Genomic DNA, 19,125 nt, shown 5'->3' with positions numbered 1-19,125 from the left:
TGGCTTTTTATTTTTAAATTAGGCAGTTAATATATTGTGACTAATAGCATCACCTTGTGTATTATGGATGGGTCTTCATTGATTGGTGCCTGGAATGTGTGATTCACACCCAAGTTAATGGAGCACGTGAGTGAAGAAGTGCAGGGGTCTCGGGGGACTAATTACTACTAATGAATGGTGGTGTGACCTTCTCAGAACAGTGAGCAATCGGTGTGACAGCGAGATGGCAGAGCCTCACATCTGTCACTCCAAACACAACTTCTGATGGGGGGGGAGGGGAGCAGCTCCTTGTCTCTTTCGAGGTACCAACATGAGTTTGTTAGAAATCAGTGCTTCCTGTATGCTAGCTTATCTGTCCAGGGATAATGGGGTTGGAACTATGTATGCAGAGCCTTCTTTCTGGGCGGTCCCTTTGTGCCACCAACATTGTCACCTTTTGATAAGTCAACAAAGACCCTGTGACCACCAGGGCCAGCCCATGAGATCTCTTTATTGAAAATCATTACAGCGGTCACTCCTGTTATTAAGATAGTAAAATGTGAGCTGGAGAGGTGTCCCAGTGACTAAGAACACGTTCTACAGCTACAGAGGACCCAGGTTTGGTTCCCAGTACCCATGTGGCAGCTCACAACTGTATGTAACATCAGTTCCAGGGGATCAGACAGCCTCCCCAGGCCTCTGTGGGCATTGTACACACATGGTGCACTAACACCCATACACATAAAATTAAATAATAATTTTTTAAAATGTAATTCTAATAAAGCACCAATACAGGTTTTCATGGAGTCTTGGCTCTGGGGAAGCACTGTCATTGTGTTGAATGTCCATAGCCTGATCTTGATCTTTGTCTTCACACCCCAGGGCAGGTCCTCCTCACAGGTGACCCTCGCTATCTGCGAGCTAACTGAGTAAACATATTCCCCACTCAGGAGAAAGAAGGGAAGTTTTCTAGAAGAGAAATGACCCAGGTCATCTGGCCCAAGAGCTTAATGCTTTTGGAGCCCTCAGCTCTATATGAAACTGTGTGCGGGCACAGAGGGCAAAATGCCCAGGACCTTGAAATGTAACACTATGCCCCGGCAGGGCCCAGCAGTCCCAACTGTCTGCTCTGGGGCATCCTACTCTCGGGAGGGGTGAGACATGTGTGGGCCTGACCTGTGTGTGTACCCGGGTTGAAACTGAGATGGGCATGATGCTGTGAGGCCTGGATGGCCTGAGCTATGAACTGAACTATGCCTCACCAAATTCCTACACTGAGACTCTAATACCTGCCTCCTGTGTGACCGTACTTGCAGACAAGGCCTAAGAGTAGCAAATTATGATTAAGTAGAATCATAAAACAGGGGTCCCCATATGATAGGCTTGGTATCCTCAGAGACCCCACAGGCTGGGTATGGTGACATATGCTTGTAACACCAACATTGAAGGCAGAAGCAGAAGGATCACTGTGAGTTTGAGACCAGCCTGGTTTTCACGGCAAGTTTCAGGCCTACTAGAGACACTACTATCCCCCCAAAACCTGAAAGACCCCTGAGAAGCCTAGTGAAGCTGTCCCCCCTCTCTTCCTTGCAGCTCCACCTCTCTCAGCACTCACACAGCAAGGAGATCATGTGAATGCACAGTAAAATGGCTGTCACCTATCAGCCAGGAAGAAATGTCACCAGAACCCAACCATGTAAGCACCCTGGTAATGAGCATCCAGTGGCTCCAGCAAGAAACATAAGCAGTGTTAAGTCGCAGCTTGGCGGTATCTGTTACAGCAACCCAAGCAGAGGGAGCTGAGAGACCACAGCTTCACCTTTCCACATCTCTCTGTGGTGTCAGTGCCACATGCTACAGATCTGGCCTTGGGAGGCCTAGAACAGATTCCAGATCATGAGGAAAGCCCAAAAGGCACAGCCTGCCCTACAGAGAGCTGCAGAAGAGACCCTGATGAAGGACAGTGTCTGCAGGTCCACTCCAAAGCCTTGAAGGGGGTGCTCCTGGCTGGCCTGAAGGCCCCACTAAGACAGTGGCCAGGGTCTTAGCTTCTGACCTACCCCCCAAAGAGTTCTACTTCCTGTGACCCAACTGGATCTTTGAACTGACCTTAACCTCAGCCAGCAGGCCAGGATTCTCCTCTGAGTGACAACATCGCCCTGTGCAATTACTGTGCATCAGATGAGCCGGTCCCTTACAAATCACCTCGGACTTTACACATCTGCTGGCTGTCGGGCATCTGCCAGGAGCGCTCACCCGAAAATAATGAAAACCCTCTCATTACTGTTCCGTGGCAGGTAAAGTGTTAGGACAATTATTGGACATCCTGAGTGACCTTGGGACAGCTCAAAGCCTGCCCTCTGCAGCTTGCCAGGGGCTGAGAAGCTGAAGAGTCATGAGCTCCCCTCAGAGGGACCAGAAAAGGAGGCCGGGCAGGGCCAGGAGCTTGCCAGGGAAAGAACAGCAGGGTCCCTCCTCCTCTTCCCACAGTCCTAGCTTTTGTTGCCTTTATATGCCTGGAGGTCCTTTCCTTATCTGTGTCTGTATCTTTATCAGCCCCTGGATTGGAATCCTATCATTTTTTTAAGGCCAGGTCCCTGTGCTCTTCCCTCCAAAAGCCTCATCTGACCCTGATCACACAGCAGCCATCCTCTACTCGTTAGACACCAAGACCTCCTTCTTCCTGTTGCTCTGCCAACTCTGGGCTCCTGGAGACCAGAGCTGTGACTTCAGCATGTCATGTCCTTTGCTTCAATAAGATGTCACACGAAGAGACAGGGCAGAGGACCCCTGGGGACAACTCCAGGGACTGCAGCTTTGGGCAACTAGCTAGGACTATGGGGCTGTGGGAGGAGTCAGGTTCTGCAAACCAAAGGGGTCATGGAGACCACAAGACTATAAGAAACTACTGAGCAGGATCATTGGGACCCCCACAGGACAGGGCCATCCAAGGGTTTAAACCATATGTTTACAGGCTGAATGTCCATGAAGCAATCTCAAACTTGGGAAATGGTAGTTCAAAGGCTCCCTGTGGTCCACAATAGACAGGGAGTGACCAGTACATTCTTGAATAGAGGTTATTTGAAAGCCTTCTGGTTCCTGTCCAAAGTCAAGTCTGATATGGTACCCAAATCTATGCTGCAGATCCTTTATTAGGAGTGGCCTACGACTCAAATTTCAAGTTGGATCCACCTGGCACCAGAGAAGCTCATGTGGCAGAGATCGGGAAGGCCTTCCCCTCAGTCTTCCACTACTCTAACCACTAATCCGACTCAGTCCTCACCTCTGGTGGGATGGAGGCTTTCACATACTATTGAAATGGGAAGCTGGGCCATGAGAGGCCATTTCCTGGAGGGACGTGTCAGTTAGTTACCTGGCAAAATACCTGGTAAAGCAACTTGAAGGAGGAAGGGTCTATTCTGGCACCTAGTTCAAGGGGTACACATTCCATCCTTGTGGGGAAGGCCCAACAGCATTTGAAGCAGCTGTATTCACAGCTGAGAACCACAGAGAGATGAATGTTGGTGCTCAGCTAGTTTTCTCCTCCTCATTCAGCCTGGGACCCTAACCCATAGAATAATGTCATCCACCAAAACCTCTGCCTCAGCCTCCTGACTGTTGGAATCAAGCATGCACTACCATGCCTGGCTCCTGAAATGCTTTCCATTCTTGTTTCTTTCCTTCTTTATAAAGAAGGTGCCAAGGAGCCCAAGTGAGCTTCAAAGTCAGTATGTAGTCAAGGATGACCTTGAACTCCCGATTCTCCAGTTTCCTCCTAAACTGAGATTATAAGCCACCCCCACTTCAGAGCTGTCACTCAGAGGGTTCTCAGGCTACATGCTGGAGACACTATCAAGACTGGCACAGAAGAGACACACCTCTGAGACCTCCGTGAACTCCTCACTCACTGACAGCAGCAGAAGACCCTCAGTGGTGGAAGGCACCAAATACAGCACAAGCTTGGCTGGACCTGCTACACCTTCCCAGTGCAGCCTTCCCACCTGACAATAGCTATCTGATGACCACCCAGACCTCCTTAAGCTCCAATGGACACTGTTGGGCAGTGTCCCGAGTGGGTGGTCACCATGTGTGGCCAGAGTCCAAACCCTGAGCAGAGAGCAGAACAGCAGTGCACAGTGGCCAGGCCTTAGCTCCTCTGCATGAAGGCCATTAGGCCAAGTGCTTTCAGGAAGACAATGTGACTTCAGCAGGACCCCAGCCAGGGCCCTTACAAAACACATAGTAAGCCTTCCCTGTGCTGGTGCCCACATCATCTGCCCTCAGAACACCCAACCACTGTGTTCTCTGTGACGTGCTTGAGCTCAGATCACAGGGACACGCCAAGGCCAGAGCATTGATTTCATAGCAACTGACAAACAGGTGAGTCAAGTGCATGAACTTGGTAACCGGGGAGATCCTGGTGACTTTCTGTCCTAAGTGGGTCACACAGAAAGGAGACTGAGGAATGTGAAGCATGCTGGGGAGAGCCGTGGGAACAAATCTCACTCTCCAGCCCTGCAAACTCAGCTGGCAGGCAGTCATCCCCAAGCAGAAGTGGCCTTGAACAGGCTAGATTGTCAAGTGCCAAACAACCCAAGGGTGAGGTGAAGCTGGGCTCAGAAAGTAGGTGTGCCTCCCTATGTGTCCTGCAGCTTGTTGCCTACACCTCTCAAACCCTGGGTTCCTCGTTTATGCAGCAAGGCATTCACAGCAGATACCAGATAGGGTTGTTGATTCGACATTTAAAGAGACACTTGGGAAGTACATGGCAAATTGCAAACACTCAACAGTAAATGTCAGTGATGACTATGTGGTGACCTGTGCTGGTGTTGGCCATCTCAACCTTCCAGACAGGTTCTGTCCAATGAGAAGCCAGGGTTTCCATAAAGCAAGACCAGAGGAAAGGAGCCCAGAGTAAGGGAGAAGCAGTATCAGGATTTGGTAGGTATCTGGAGGCACCATGACAGAGAGAAGTCAACCCTCGCCCATCTCATAGCAGCAAGCAATGCTTGAGTACGGCTTTGCCAATCAGCTTCTCCGTCTGTCCTGAGGGCTTTGGCATCATAAGTGAGTTTCATGTGCCACAGTGAAGGTAAATTGATAACGCTGATCCAGAACACCCACACTGGCTCCTTTGACTTCCAGGGCTGGTCCTGCCTGTCATGCCTGAGATCACAACCCAGACAACAAATTTTACTGCTGCGGTTACAGCCTCCCACACTCACCTAAGACCCTCAGCCTCCTTCCAACATGTTCAAGTTCACAGATCAATTATGACGCCAGCCCAGAGAGATGGGGGCTGGTGTATTTGTCTTTTAAAAGATGGTATAATAGTCTGGTATGGTGGTGAACACCTGGAATCCCAACCTCTATAGCAACAGTTCTCAATCTATAGGTCATGACTCCTTTGGCAGTGGCATATCAGATATTTTCATTACGATTCATAACTAGCAAAACTACAGTTACAAAGTAACAACTGAATAATTTTATGGTTGGGGTCCCCACAACATGAGGAACTGTATTAAAGGGTCGCAGCATTAGGAAGGTCCAGAACCACTGCTCTAGGGAGACAGGAGCAGGGTGACACGCATGTTTCTTGAACTCAGTATCTCAGGTCTACCTATGTTCTGGGTAACAAAGTGGAATCTTCATCTCAAAAGTACCAAGTAAGGTGAGGTGGCTTAGCCAGTAAAGAAGCCTGCTGCCAAGACTGGTCACCAGAGGATCATCCTGAGGACCCACATGATAGAAAGAGAGGACTGACTCCTCCAAGTTACCATCTAAGTTGTACATGTGTGCCATGGCACAAGTAAGCACACACACACACACACACACACACAATGTAAACTAACTAAAACCATGAAATCATTTTTAAAGGTATTCTATATGTTAGTATTCAGGTACTCCACTGACCCGCCCCCAGGGACCTAGCAATTGCTCGGGACACGACCTGCCCAGCAAGCTGTCATGTGTGACAGGTGTATGCTGGATCTCCTCTGTCTGTTCTCTGTGGATGCCCCGCCCAACCCCCTGCCACCCTTTTCCTCTGCCCTCATGGCTCTGCTCCCATATGTCTGCCTGTCTACATATCTACTCCTCTGCCTCTATCCCTTTCTTAGGTACTCACTCCTCTCCCCTCCCCCAATAAGCCCCTTTATCCCAGGTCTGCTGTAGGTCATAATTTCTCAGGGGTGCACTTTGACTCAGGTCCACTAAATGTACCCCCTTGCCGCATTATATCCCATAACACTGTATATATACATCACTCCATAGCTTTCTTATTTATATACATACAGTCCAGGTCAAATATAAACTAATCAAAAGAGCTAATTCTCTCTCCTTCCCAGCTACACAGGCTGCAATCTGGATACGGCGTCATCCAGAGATTCTGCAGTCTGGACAAGGCACTGTTCAGTCACTCTGTCTCCTGATACACTGGGGATAGCCACTGGCATGCAAATCAGATGTGTGCAGTCCACACCCATCCCCCAACCTCACCACCCTCACTCCTCAAAACACACTCAGGCTTTTCATCGACTGATCTCTCAGTAAACATCCTTTTGATTTCCTTTCTAATTTGGGTTTTCTTTCCCCCAAATGACATGTAGAAGAACAAACCCTCTGTGAGGCTGCAGCCTGGTGAGCCGATTCAGCAGGTAAAGGCTCCAGGTGACTTGAGTTCAAGTCCTGAGTCTCACATAGTGGAAAGAGAGAACCAACTTCTTTAAACCGTTCTCTGACCTTCAAATGAGTGTGTGTGCACACAAGCACACATAACTAAATACCGCTTACAAATCTGCTCTGAGGGTAATACAGAGTTAAGACCTTACTCTGGCTGAACACAGAGTTGGGGTGGGGGCGACAGGGCAAGGGCAGTACCCCATATGATGGGCAGCTGCCTTGGGGACTACAAAGATCAGGAGAAGGAGAAAGCTTTGTCACAAATGCTCTGTGCTTTGGGGAAACATAAAAGAAAGGGGATGGAAGACCCACAGTGTCAGTCTGAGGCAGGTACTGTGGCAGGGCTGATGGCAAAGGCCTTGGACTTTTCTCTGAATCAAGTGCTGGCTGGGACATTTACTGAAGGAAGTTACCTAAGTTATGAAACTTCAAGTGTTGACATTACAAAACAGAAAACCCAGAACCCAGGATAAAGAGTACGATGCTCTGGCCTGTGCCCTCCCCCATCATGGCTCACCTGTGGACAGGAAAAGGGCAATATATAAGATCACTCAGTATCACCATCAGCTCTTGCCCAAGGCCTGGGTGGAGCCACCAAAGCTCTTGGTAGGTAGGGTAAGCAAACTCAAGCAAGTGCCTTCCCCAGCTGACTGCCCGGCTAGCCTGGCCCACAGGTGGGACTGAGAGGAAGTGGCTTGGCTTGGTCCACTCTCTTCATTGTTATAGCTATTCCTGGGGACCTTGTCCTCATGACTGAATGCTGTCCTGACAGCTGAGCACTGAGGTCCCAGAGGTGAGGACTAGCCAGATTTCAAAGTTGCACTGACCCAATCAATTGCTGCTGCACCCAGACTTTCTGTATGCATCTGGGTTTCCATAGGGCCCCTAAGACTTCTATTCATCCTGAGGATTGAGAGGAGCCACCTGGAAGGCTGGGCTGTGGGCCTGGCTCACCATTCTGGTTGGGAATTGCTTTATGAGACTGCTCAGAGCTGAGGCCAAGCCAGGTTCCTTCCGCTGGCCCCAAAAAGGTCAGTCTGGCCTAGGCTGGTCCAGATGTGCTTTAGTGGCCTCTGACAGGATGCAGTAAATGCTCATCTCTTTTCACATGCAGATGTCTCGGGGCCATCACTAGGGCCTGCCTAGCCGCCAGGGTCTTTGTGCTGCAGCCCCTGCTGTGCCCAGCCTACCTCTGAATGGCTTCCCTCAGGGAGCCCAATCTGCCCACAAATGGGTTCCAATAAAGGCCTCTTGCGGGGCGGGGGTGCAGGCGGGTTACAGATGTCCACACCTGCCCACAGGTCCTACAACAGTCAATCAGCCCCACCCAGCAGCTTCCAAGACTAAGTGTATGTATGTGTGTGTGTGTGTGTGTGTGTGTGTGTGTGTGTTGGGGAGGGTGGGTAAGAATGACTCCACATGAGAAGGGTAAAGCTGCCCCTCTTCCATCTAGAATGCTCTTAGGTTCACCTCTCTGGATCTCAACTTGATGCTCATGGGACCTGTGAGGCCCATGAGCACCTGCGACCCTGGACTGCCACCCACTCACACAGTCTCTGTCTATTTGACACACTAGCCTACCCAGCACAAGCTGTTCACTCTTGGTCTCCAGGCACCGGCCACAGTGGCTCCACCAGGGCATTGGTTTCTAGCCACCTGGTTCACTATCACATTCTCTGGGTCTAAAGCAGGGTTCCCGGTACTGAGGTGTCCAGCTGTTTGCTGTGTGTGTGGGCCTTTAGTGTGAACTCCGCCTCTTTTCTGCTTTTCAAGACCTCCACCCTCATCTTGGAAAGAACTCACTGGGCAGGTATGGAAGTGAGGTAGGGAGTGAGAGCCTGCCTCGAGCCTCCTTCAGGTGACCTCCATTTCATTTTCCTCTTCCTGTACATTCTGTCCCCCAATAAGTGGGAACTTTCTAGAAAATGTCAAAAAAAAAAAAAAAAAAATCTGTCACTCCAGAAAATCCAGAGAGAATAATGGAAGACAGTGAGCCATCCCCTCCTAGACTTCAAAAATGAAGATGCCTCCTGGGGGCCGTGGTGCTTGGGAACTGCCAGGGTCCCATCCCACCCCCATCTCACGTGTCCCTGAGGCTGAGGGCCTTACCCCAGGAAATTCCTTTGTGCTTAGGCAGGACTTCAAAGGGAGCCCTGCACTTCAAGGGGTCACAGAGGGAAAGGTGGAAAGATCCGCCAAGGCTACACGAGCCAGCTGGATGCCCAGCTGTGTAGGCTGGCAAGCTGGACCCGTCTGTGAAGGATTCTGGGAGGGCCAGTGTTGGCTCAGCCACCCAGAGAAGAAAAACCCTCCGGAAAACTTCAAAAGCAGGTGTGTTTGAACAGAGGGCAAATGTCTTACCCAAGCCTCTGGCACGTGTCACAGGGGGAGGGGCGGGGACCGTGGGGCTGCCCTGCGCATGAGCAGGAAGATTTGGCCTTATAGGGGCCAGGGCTGCTTGGAAGTGTTCTCAGCAAGAGCCACAGAAGACATGAGGCAAGAATTGTCAGTCAAGAGAGAGCCAAAGGTCACTTGAGACGTTCCAATAGACCAGGTACAGATTTAGGAACTTGACCCAGCAGCAAAGGAGCCAGGAAGTTCAGAGAGATCAATGTCAATCCTCTGGGTTCCTTGCTCCCTCAACAGGAATAATCTCACAGGCTCCAAGACAGAGGGCTTTCCCCTCTGCCTGCTCCACAGCTGTCTGCAGCGTATTTTAGGACTCTTGTCATGGGCTGCTACATTTCAGTGTCACCATACCAGAGTGACCCCTGCTAGGTAGGAGTCAAATCAGATCTTTTTAATTTCTTTTATAAGATTTATTCATTTTAGTTTATGTGTATGAGTGTTTTGCTGGCATGTATGGCTGTGCACCACATGTGTGGCTGGTGCCTGCAGAGGTCAAGAGGCCATCAGATCTCCTGGAAATGCTGTTATGAATACTTGTGAGCCTCTAGGTGAGTGCTCAGAACTGAACCTGAGCCCTGGTCCCCTGCAAGAGCAGCAAATGCCATCTTTCCAGTGCCCAAAGCACATCTTAGAAAAGCTTTCCTAGGACCAGTCAGAAGACACAAGCCCAGAACCCACAGGGTCCTTCCTGCCACCACAACTCTTTGCATCTTTTTTTTAGACAGCACTGTGACAGACAGGCTAGGAGTGTGTCAGTTCAGAGGCAACCATTTAGGACAGTGGTTCTCAATCTGTTGGTCAGAGAGCCCCTTTGGCCAACCTCTATCTCCAAAAATACTTACATTATTGTTCTTAATAGTAGCAAAGTTACAGTTATGAAGTAGCAACAAAAATAATTTTATGGTTAGGGCTCACCACAGCTTGAAGAATTGTATTAAGGGGTTGTAATATTAGGAAGGCTGAGAACCAATGATTTAGAGGGAAGCCTTGCCAGCCCCTTCCTCCTCAAAAGTCCAGGCATAGGTGCAGGATGGCAGTTAAGGGCCTGCTCTAGGTCTGGAAGAGTGGGGTTCAGAGGTCTTCTTTGCTATTCTAGCTTAGGTACAGAATAAGCTGACCTCACTCTGAGTCTCCAGTAGGCCTGCTAGTTAAGAAAGGTAACAGAAGGCCTTGGCAGTGGTGGTGCACATCTTTAATCCCAGCACTCAGAAGCAGGCAGATCTCTTAATTCAAGGCCAGCCTCGTCTACAGAGCTTGTTCCAGGACACCCAGGGCTACATAAAGAAACCATCTCAAAAACAACAACAACAACAACAACAACAACAACCAACCAACCAACCAAACAAGAAAGGTAATAGCACTCACCTTGGACATCAGAGAGCTATAAAAGAAATCACTGATGAAATGCCTGTGAGTAGAACACTCACCCTCAAAGACCTTGCTGTCCCTGGGAGATACTTGGACATCACCTGCCTGAGAGGTATACTATCCAGAGCCACACTACTGTCTAGAAATCAAAGGCTCAAGCAAGGGGCACCTCCTCCTCCTCCGGCCAGTCCCTGCCAACATCTGTGCTCCTGACAGAAGAAAAAAACAAAAGATGGAGACAGAGGGACTGAGGCTCCATACCCTCACACTATTTTTCACCAGGCTGGGAAGTAAAATGACCCCTGATGAAGGGGAAAAGATATAGCTCCACAGAGTCACCCTCAGCAGCCAGAGGAACTCCACTAGACTTTCAGAGACCTCATTTCAGGCTAAAACAGGAGTCGTGGCTTCAACACTCATCAGATTTTCAGGACTGGTCAGTTTATGAAGCAGCATTGGAAGTTTTGTTGAAGATATTTTAGTTTAGGCTTAAGCACAACACTGAAGAGAGAAAGGCGCTCAGAGGGAAGTAAGACAGGCCCGAATGCACAGGTATGGTAAAATCACAAGAAATAAGACATACCCAAGTGTAAGGATGGGGCTTCTACTAGGCACAACTAACTGTCTTAGCATTAACTATAACCATCTAGGTGGCTCTCAAGTTAAATCTTAGATGATTATGAAATTTTATTTTATTTTTATTTCTCCATTTTCTCTCCCATTTAATAAGAGAGATGACAGTTTTTTGAAGTGCTGAGGATGGGTTTATAATCTGATAAAGTAAAATCAGGAGCCACTAAGGTTACATTGCAAAGGGTGTAGTACATATGCTGTTGTTGGGAGCTGACTTTAGTAGAAAGCGGCTAGATCAACTTTGCAGCCATTTGGAACCATATACCCTGATGAAAGACTTGGTTGTCAAAAGCCTATAACAGCTGAAGCACACTCTGATAAATATATTGTTTATCCCACATAGCTTGTTTTGCTGTTTAGTGACCTCAGCTGTATGGTGCACGTGGTAAAGTGTTTGCACCTGTGTTCTCCTGCTTGTGTATATAAATACCTCAGAATTCCCTTCAATAGGAGAGACTTGAGAAAATAGAAGAGAGACTTGATCACACCCTGTCTTGTCTCCATTCTTTGCGTCTCCTGGCCCTACAGCCCCACTCTCTCGACCAGAGCACTTAGCCCAAAAGCGTTGAGGCAAAGCGTTGAGGAAGAGTACGGGTGCCAACATGCTGTCTCTGTTAAAGGGGGTTTCTGGTGAGATCCCTAGAAAGTTGCAGGCTTACAGCTACGAAGGAATGGAGGCCTTAAAGAGTTAACTGCGCTAGAATTGTCCAGTGAGTAAGAGGCTTCGGCCAGACTCCAGGGTGAAGGACTCCTCTCAGTTCTCATGTTTGCAGGATTTTTCCTGTCTTCTATTCTGCCTCCCTTAGGGGAAAGGACTGACGAGCTGAGTGTCGGGGAGGACAAAGGACAGCCGTGACTCTTGTACACTGTTGGCTTGAGATACAAATGACACGACCGATTTGGAGAACTCCCAGGCAGCACTTATCAAAGCCAAACACACTCCTGCCTTGTAATTCAGCCACTCCACTCTGACATTCCCACGTTCCTATAGAAACACACTCACAGGCTCACCAAAACACATGTTCTAGAATATTCACAGCAGCTCCAGTCACGATAACCCAAATGGAAAACAGAGGAATGTACAGATTATGTCATCGTTTGTCGCGCTTTGAACAAGAATGGCCCCCATAAGCTCATAGATTTGAACACTTGGCTCCCAGCCGGTGGAGCAGTTTAAGAAGGATTAGAAGGTGTGGCTTTGTCGAGGAGGTGTGTCACTGGGCAGGGCTTTGAAGTTTCAAGAGCCCATGCTATTCCCAGGTAGTTTTCTCTGCTTCACGCTTGTGAATTAGATGTGAGCTTTCAGCTACTGCTCCAATGCCATGCCTACCTGCCTGCCTGCCTGCCTGCCTGCTGCTGCCATATTCCCCACGATAAATTAAATGCCTTCTTTTGTAAGCTGCCTTGGTCATGGCGTCTCTTCGTGGCAGAAGAACAGTAACTAAGACATTCACTCCTACATGGGAATATGCTTAGTGAAGCCATCAAGCCATCCATGACCACTTGGCACAAACACAGTGAATCTCTCAAAAGTAACAGCAGGTGAGAGGGACCCACTCTGTGATTTCTTGACTGCAGAAACCACATGACCAGCTGCCTCCTCAAGGTCCTGCTGCCCTGACTTTTCTTCACTTCATATTCTTTTCAGCCCTACAATATGCAGAGTCACAAGCAAAACTAACCTATGTGGGTAGAGGGCAAAGCTCTGGGCACAGGCGTACGGAGGGGGCTTTCTGAGAGTGAAATGAATTAGGTGCTACATGCACAGTAAGAATGTTTTCTAGATGTAGAATTTGCCTTAATAATTTTTTAACCAGGCATATTGGCACAGTGTAATCCGAGCATTTAAGAAGCAGAGGAAGGAGAATCTTGAGTTTGAGGTCAGCCTGGGCTAGACATTTTTTTTTTTTTAAATACAACAAGTTGCTTTCAAGTGGCTCTGACTTTAGAAGAATATTAAAGGCATGTTGTGATAGTTAATATTGATTATCAGCTTAATGGGATCACACAGGAGACAAGCTCTGAGCATGCCTGGGAGGGGTTCTCTTCATTAGGTTAACAGAGATGGGAAGACTCAGTCTGAGTGGGCAGCACCATCCCCTAGGCTTGGTTCTCCCTACTTTATAAAAAGCAGGAAGCTAGCCAAGACAAGCACTTGTCACCGACATGTATATCTGTGTAAGAGTGTCAGATCCCCTGAAACTGGAATTGCAGACAGTTGTGAGCTGCCATGTGAGTGCTGGGATTTGAACCTGGGTCCTTTGGAAGAATAGTCAGTGCTCTTAACCACTGAGCCATCTCTCCAGCCCCCTAAATCTACTTCTAAAATACCTCTTTAGGCAGGTGGATTTCTGAGTTCGAGGCCAGCCTGGTCTACAGAGTGAGTTCCAGGACAGCCAGGACTACACAGAAAAATCCTATCTCGAAAAAACCAAATAAAAAAAAACAAAAAACAAACAAAAAAAAAAAACCCTCTTTAATTCTCTTTTCCCAACTCAACTGCCTTCTCTTTTAGCCACTGTAAGTGTCCAAACCAGCCACTGTTGTAGCTCCTGCCCTCCCCCGCCTACCGTCCCTCCCCCCATACCCATCCCCGGCTTTATGCCCCTTGTAACACCATTCTTCATGTGCAGCTCAAGAAAGCCATACGTTATAACTTTGATTTTGAATGGTTCAAAAGCTTTAAAAAGGTGGATATATAAAGTTGGACAGGGAAGGGGTTTTCCTTCACTCTTCCCCAACCCACTCTCTCTGCCCCAACCCCATCTATCTCTTCACTAAGACTCCAGAATAGCAGCAAGTGTCTTTTCGGAGTTTATGCAAATACAGCAGCAGGAACATGTGCATTTCTGCCTTTTTTTACCCCAAAGAGGACACACGTGTTGCTGTCCTCACTCACAATGTAAGGTGTCACTGTGAAGAGAGGGACAGTAACCCTTCCCTGATTATGGAGAGTGGTTGTTCTTGGTCCTTTATGATTTCAAAAGACACGGCTACTTTTTATTTCAATTATTTTTATTTCTTGTTTGTTTGGGTTTTGGGGGTTTTTGTTTGTTTGCTTTGTTTTTTTTTTTTTTTTAAGACAGGGTTTCTCTGTGTAGCTTTGACTGTCCTGGAACTCATTTAGTAGACTAGGCTGGATTTGAACTCACAGAAATTCTCTTGCCTCTGCCTCCTGTGTCCTAGGATTAAAGGTGTTCACCATCACTGCCCTGCTCAGTTATTTCTAGTAAACAGTTTAGGACAAATACCCAGAACTGTACCCACTACTGCCAGGCAGTGCCAAGTGTGTCTTCTTACATAAGGTGGCAGCGTTTGTTTCTACAGAGTCTCAAAAAAAGAAACAATGCAAACTTGTTCCCAACCTTTGGATTCTGGCCAGTTTCATCAAAAACTATTGGTATAGTTTGAATTTGCATTTCTAATGCAACTGGGTGGAGCATCTTTCCTATGCTTAGGGAGTCATGGTGTCTCTTTCCTGGTGAATGACCATGTCATTTGCCCACATTCTCATTCAGCTGCTGACCTTTTTGATTTATATATTCTGAGGCATACATGTGAAGGAAGGCTCTCTTGCCAGGATGCCAAACGAAATCTCATTTTCATTATACTTATTTGTACATGTATACATGTTCGTGTGTGTGTGTGTGTGTGTGTGTGTGTGTGTACATGTGTGTGGATATGCATGTATGACACAGGTAATCTCAACTGTCAACTTGATGAGATCTAGAATCATCCAGGAGACAAGCATTTGGGCATGTCTCTAGGTGGATTCTCTTCAGTGGTTAATTAAAGTGGGACGAGCCACCTCCTATGGATGACACCATCCCCTGGCTTGTATGCCTTAGAGCTGTCTTCATGCATACTGATCTACAGTGACATAATTTATTCATTTGAGCACAACATATGGTCTACCTTCCCTTCAGATGAGATCCGCATAATGTGCTAGCTGCTTCCACGAGGCAACTTCACTTCAAAGCATCATCCAGTGGCCCGATACACTCTAGGAGGGACCTCCACATAATTAACTGTTCAACATCCAAGGCTCACTGAAACAAAGCCAGCCCTAAGTTCTGGAGCTAGTGGAGAATATGTAGAGGCCAGAAAGACACATAAACTGGACTTCCACCCACCCAGGGGGGTCTAGGTGTTTCCTAGGACTAGCTGTCCCTCACCAGCCCCTTTCACTTTGCTACAAATCACAGTCTGTGTCCTTGTTATGCCATCAGTGCCACCCCTCTTGCTCAAGTGTTCTCTCTCTCTCTCTCTCTCTCTCTCTCTCTCTCCCCACACACACATACACACACACAAACACACACACAGAGATAAGTAGGGGAGGGCCTCTCAGGATCAAAGGATTTACTTAACTGCAGGTAAGTAAACAGTCCTAGTTAGGTCAGGGTACCCCAGCTAGTGATTCTGGGAGTCTCAGTGCTAAACAAGCCTCTTCCAACTGTTCATCAACATTACACAGAGCTGTCTGGGCACCAAAGGCAAATAGCCCAGGTTTAATGCCAATTGCGGTCCCTGGCATTATCCTGCATGGACAAGGCTTGAAGAACCAAACCCCTTGTCCCCCTCAAACCAAAACCAATACAAGAGAATTAGATGGCTAGCCACATATGTGATTTCAAGTTTTCTAAGAGAAACAGGTGGATCATTTAAATAGTTTACTTAGCCTAGTATATTAAAAATGGTCATTTAAACATGTAAGCAACATGATGAAATACTTTAAAGTAACTTTCCATTTATTTACGTTTAGGGTGGAGCGCGTACATGGAGCGTAGATAGAAGCAACTTGCAGTAGTCACTGTTCTTCTACCACAGTGGGTCCCAAGGATTGAACTTAGGTTGTCACAACTGGCAGTGAGTGCCTTTACCTATGGAACCATCTCACCGGCCTAACATACAACAATATTAATGAGATTATATTAATGAGTGTAGAATGAGTCTACACTTTTTGAGTCTGTATTTTACTTGCAAGTTAACCAACTGCTTCCAAAGCACGGCTCCAACTCATAAAGGCCTGGAACCAACTCAACCTTCCCCACTTGGTTCCTAGCCAGCATAAGGAGTGGGGCTAGCGCGCGAGAGGGCGGGGCTAGCGCGAATGCCCCGCCCCCGGTAGCGACACAGCCGGGCACCGCGTACGTTGAGCTCACTAACCTCGCCACTGCCTCCACAGAGCCTGCAATAGCGGCTCCGCCGCCTGCGCCGCTGTCATACAGCACGCCAGAGATATCAAGCAGCACCCCTCGCACGCCAGTCAGCCGCTCGGCCCACGAGGCCATCGCGTCCAGCTGTACACCCGAACCCCGCGTTGCTGCTGCCCGTATCTAGCAGCCACGCCTCCTGCGCGGAGCTACTGGGAAATGTAGTCCGTGGCCGGCGGGCCGGGCGCAAACTGGGAACCACGTGGACCAACCAGTCAGCGCGTCCCTCAGAAAGAGTTCAAACCCCTAAGAGTCAGAATGAGACAAATTGAAATGAAAAGTAAAACAGTCCAGGACGGATGGCTCTCACATGTAATCCCCAGCAGGACTGGGAGTCTAAGGCCAGGCTCAGCTAGATGACACAAGGGGGTTAAGTTGTTTGCCACAAAACCTAACAACTTGAATTCGATTCCTAGGACCCATAGGATAGCAGGAAAAAACCTATTCCTGCACATATTGTCCCCAGAGCTCCCCATAAATGCGCGCGCGCGACACACACACTAATTAAATAAATTAATTTTTAAGTGTTGGAGACCAGTCTGGCCTCAATAGTGTGGTTCTTTCTCAAAAGTGGAAGCGAGAGGGAGAGATCTTGCAGGCAGTTAAATAGATGGTACAATCCCATTTCTTGGAAACACACTAAAGAAACGAGTGCACACAGAATGACTGCGGTGTGCAATGATAATTGCAAAACAAGCAGAAGAAAATTAATGTAGAGGGTACAGATGGCATATTAGAGATGCTGAAAGAAATGTGCCGAAAGAAAGACCAGCCAGGGGGTAGTGGCAGAAGCAAGTGGAGCTCTCTGAGTTTGAGGCCTGCCTGGCACAGCCTGGGCTACACATAGAAAACATGAAAAAAAAAAAAAAAAAAAAAAAAAAAAAAAAAGGAAGAAAAGAGGGTTGGGGAGAGGAGGGAGAGGGAGGAGGGGGAGAGAAAAAAAGGGAGGGAGAGAGACAGACAGACAGATAGACAGATAGACACACATGGGGGGGGGGAGGAGTCAGTCCCCAGGTAACAACGACCTTGGAAAAGTTTTGTTCTAACATTATATGAAAAACATAAATTCAAAAGTTGTACGCAGACAACACAGCCTTGCAAAAATAAAGAGCATAGTAATATGGGTGGGAAAAAAACAAATTTTATGTGTTTGGGGAGGCCAGAAGAGGGTGTTGATCCCTGGAACAAGAGTTATAGACTGTGGTGAATGGTGATACGGGTGCTGGGACTGAACCCTGGTCCATCTGAAAGATCATCCAGTGCTCTTAACCACTGAGCCACCTCTCCAGCACCCAGAATGTTAGAATGTTGAACCCGTTTCAACAAAGTGTGCATTATTCTTTTGATGAGCTTACTGGAGAAGCTACTTGCAAGAGTCTACCTGAGTCTACCCTGAGTGGGTTCACTGTGCTAGAGACCAGTGTTATACTACACAGAGAGACCAGAGAAGCTGCTCCAACTAGAGAGAGTTTGCTTGCACCTAGCGAGAAAGAGCTTACAGATTTGGGGGTTAGGGAACGGAGGCTGAAGAATCAGGCTGGAGTCCTGCATAACCAGGAGTTATATGTCTACGAATCTAAGAATCACTGAAAGAAGACCCCAAACTCAAATAGTATGCAAAAGCAAAGAGCATTTATTCTGCAGAAATTACCAGCATGTGGGGGGTCAACCATTCACCAAAATGGTTTGCAGACCCCTTTTTATGCAGGTCTAGGGGAATTTTCTAGAAAGATTAGGTAATCTCTAATATGATTTGGTAGGGGCAAAGCAATGACATTAGTACAATTTTGATTGGCTGTTAAGTTAGTTTCATTATAATTGCTGAGACCTTGAAGAATTTTGGAAATCAGCTCAGTTCTGGCCTTGTCATCTCCTCCAGCTAGGTGTCCAGGAGCTGACTCAGCTCTAGACTTGTTCTCCCTATGTCAGAGCCATCATTGGCTAAAGGCCCATTGTCAGTAGCTCCTTCTGAGGAGCCCAGCATGCTTCCCAGGGAAGTTAAAAAAAATGTATTCACAAGGTTTCTGAACCTCTTATTAGAGATGCTCTGTCTTTGGCAGTCCTATTCCACTGCCTGTTGGTAAGATGTTAGTATCCAATTAGAACAGCCCCTGTCTCCGATGAAGCAGAACCAAATAATTTCAACACTGCCTTCCTGAGACTACCACTTCACCTTCACCATCTGGCTAGACAGCACTCAGTTTAATCTGCATGGGAATCTGGGGCTTTCCAGACTTCCAGGTTGGAGCTGAGTCAGACTGAAGAATTTGCCAGAAGCCTCTGCCCCTTGCCGTGGGCTCTTGTGGTACAAAGGGGCCTAAGATGTGATCTTTGCCTTCAGATAGCAAGATGGTCTGAGGGTGAGACAACATGTAGCACAGTTGTGCTGATGTATGCCAAGTGACAGTGAGTGACAGACATACAGCCAAGAGAATGGACACTGGGCTGTGGGTAGCAGTGGGACACAGGCAGGCTGAAGTGGAACTTGAAAGAATGTCTGACTTTAGACTTATGCCCAGATGTGCTCATCATTGTCAGAGGTACCTTTTTGTCCTCTCAACCAGCTCTGTATGTCTCTAGATAGACAGAAAAAAAATGCAGAAAGGCCTATGACCCTTGAGATGCCTTGAGATGTCTACATCCTGGAACCCAGAACCTTCAAACACATTATGCAAACACATTAGTATAGTGAGAATTCTGGCATTTTGGTTTTTCCCTTCCCTTCCCTTCCCTTCCCTTCCCTTCCCTTCCCTTTCCTTCCCCTCCCTCCCTCCCTTCCTTCCTTCCTTCCTTCCTTCTTTTTTTAAGTTCAAGATTTTGTTGTCTTCATAACAAAATCATC

At 47.8% G+C, this 19,125-nt stretch overlaps 1 protein-coding gene across 1 annotated transcript in view; it reads right to left on the bottom strand.

Annotated features, from left to right (window-relative positions):
- Window positions 1–16,425, bottom strand: part of Lhpp (phospholysine phosphohistidine inorganic pyrophosphate phosphatase) — a 95,570-nt gene extending 79,145 nt beyond the window's left edge. The window contains exon 1 of the mRNA XM_034488458.2: window positions 16,237–16,425. Coding sequence (XP_034344349.1) covers window positions 16,237–16,361 — 125 coding nt within the window. The 5' untranslated portion in view covers window positions 16,362–16,425. The remainder of the gene's footprint in view (window positions 1–16,236) is intronic.
- Window positions 16,426–19,125: the final 2,700 nt, after the last annotated feature.

This window comes from Arvicanthis niloticus, chromosome 1 (genome assembly GCF_011762505.2).
Source record: "Arvicanthis niloticus isolate mArvNil1 chromosome 1, mArvNil1.pat.X, whole genome shotgun sequence".
Lineage (NCBI taxonomy): Eukaryota > Metazoa > Chordata > Mammalia > Rodentia > Muridae > Arvicanthis > Arvicanthis niloticus.
The sequence above is the reverse complement of the archived record's forward strand: the minus strand, read 5'-3'. Positions and strand labels throughout refer to the sequence as shown.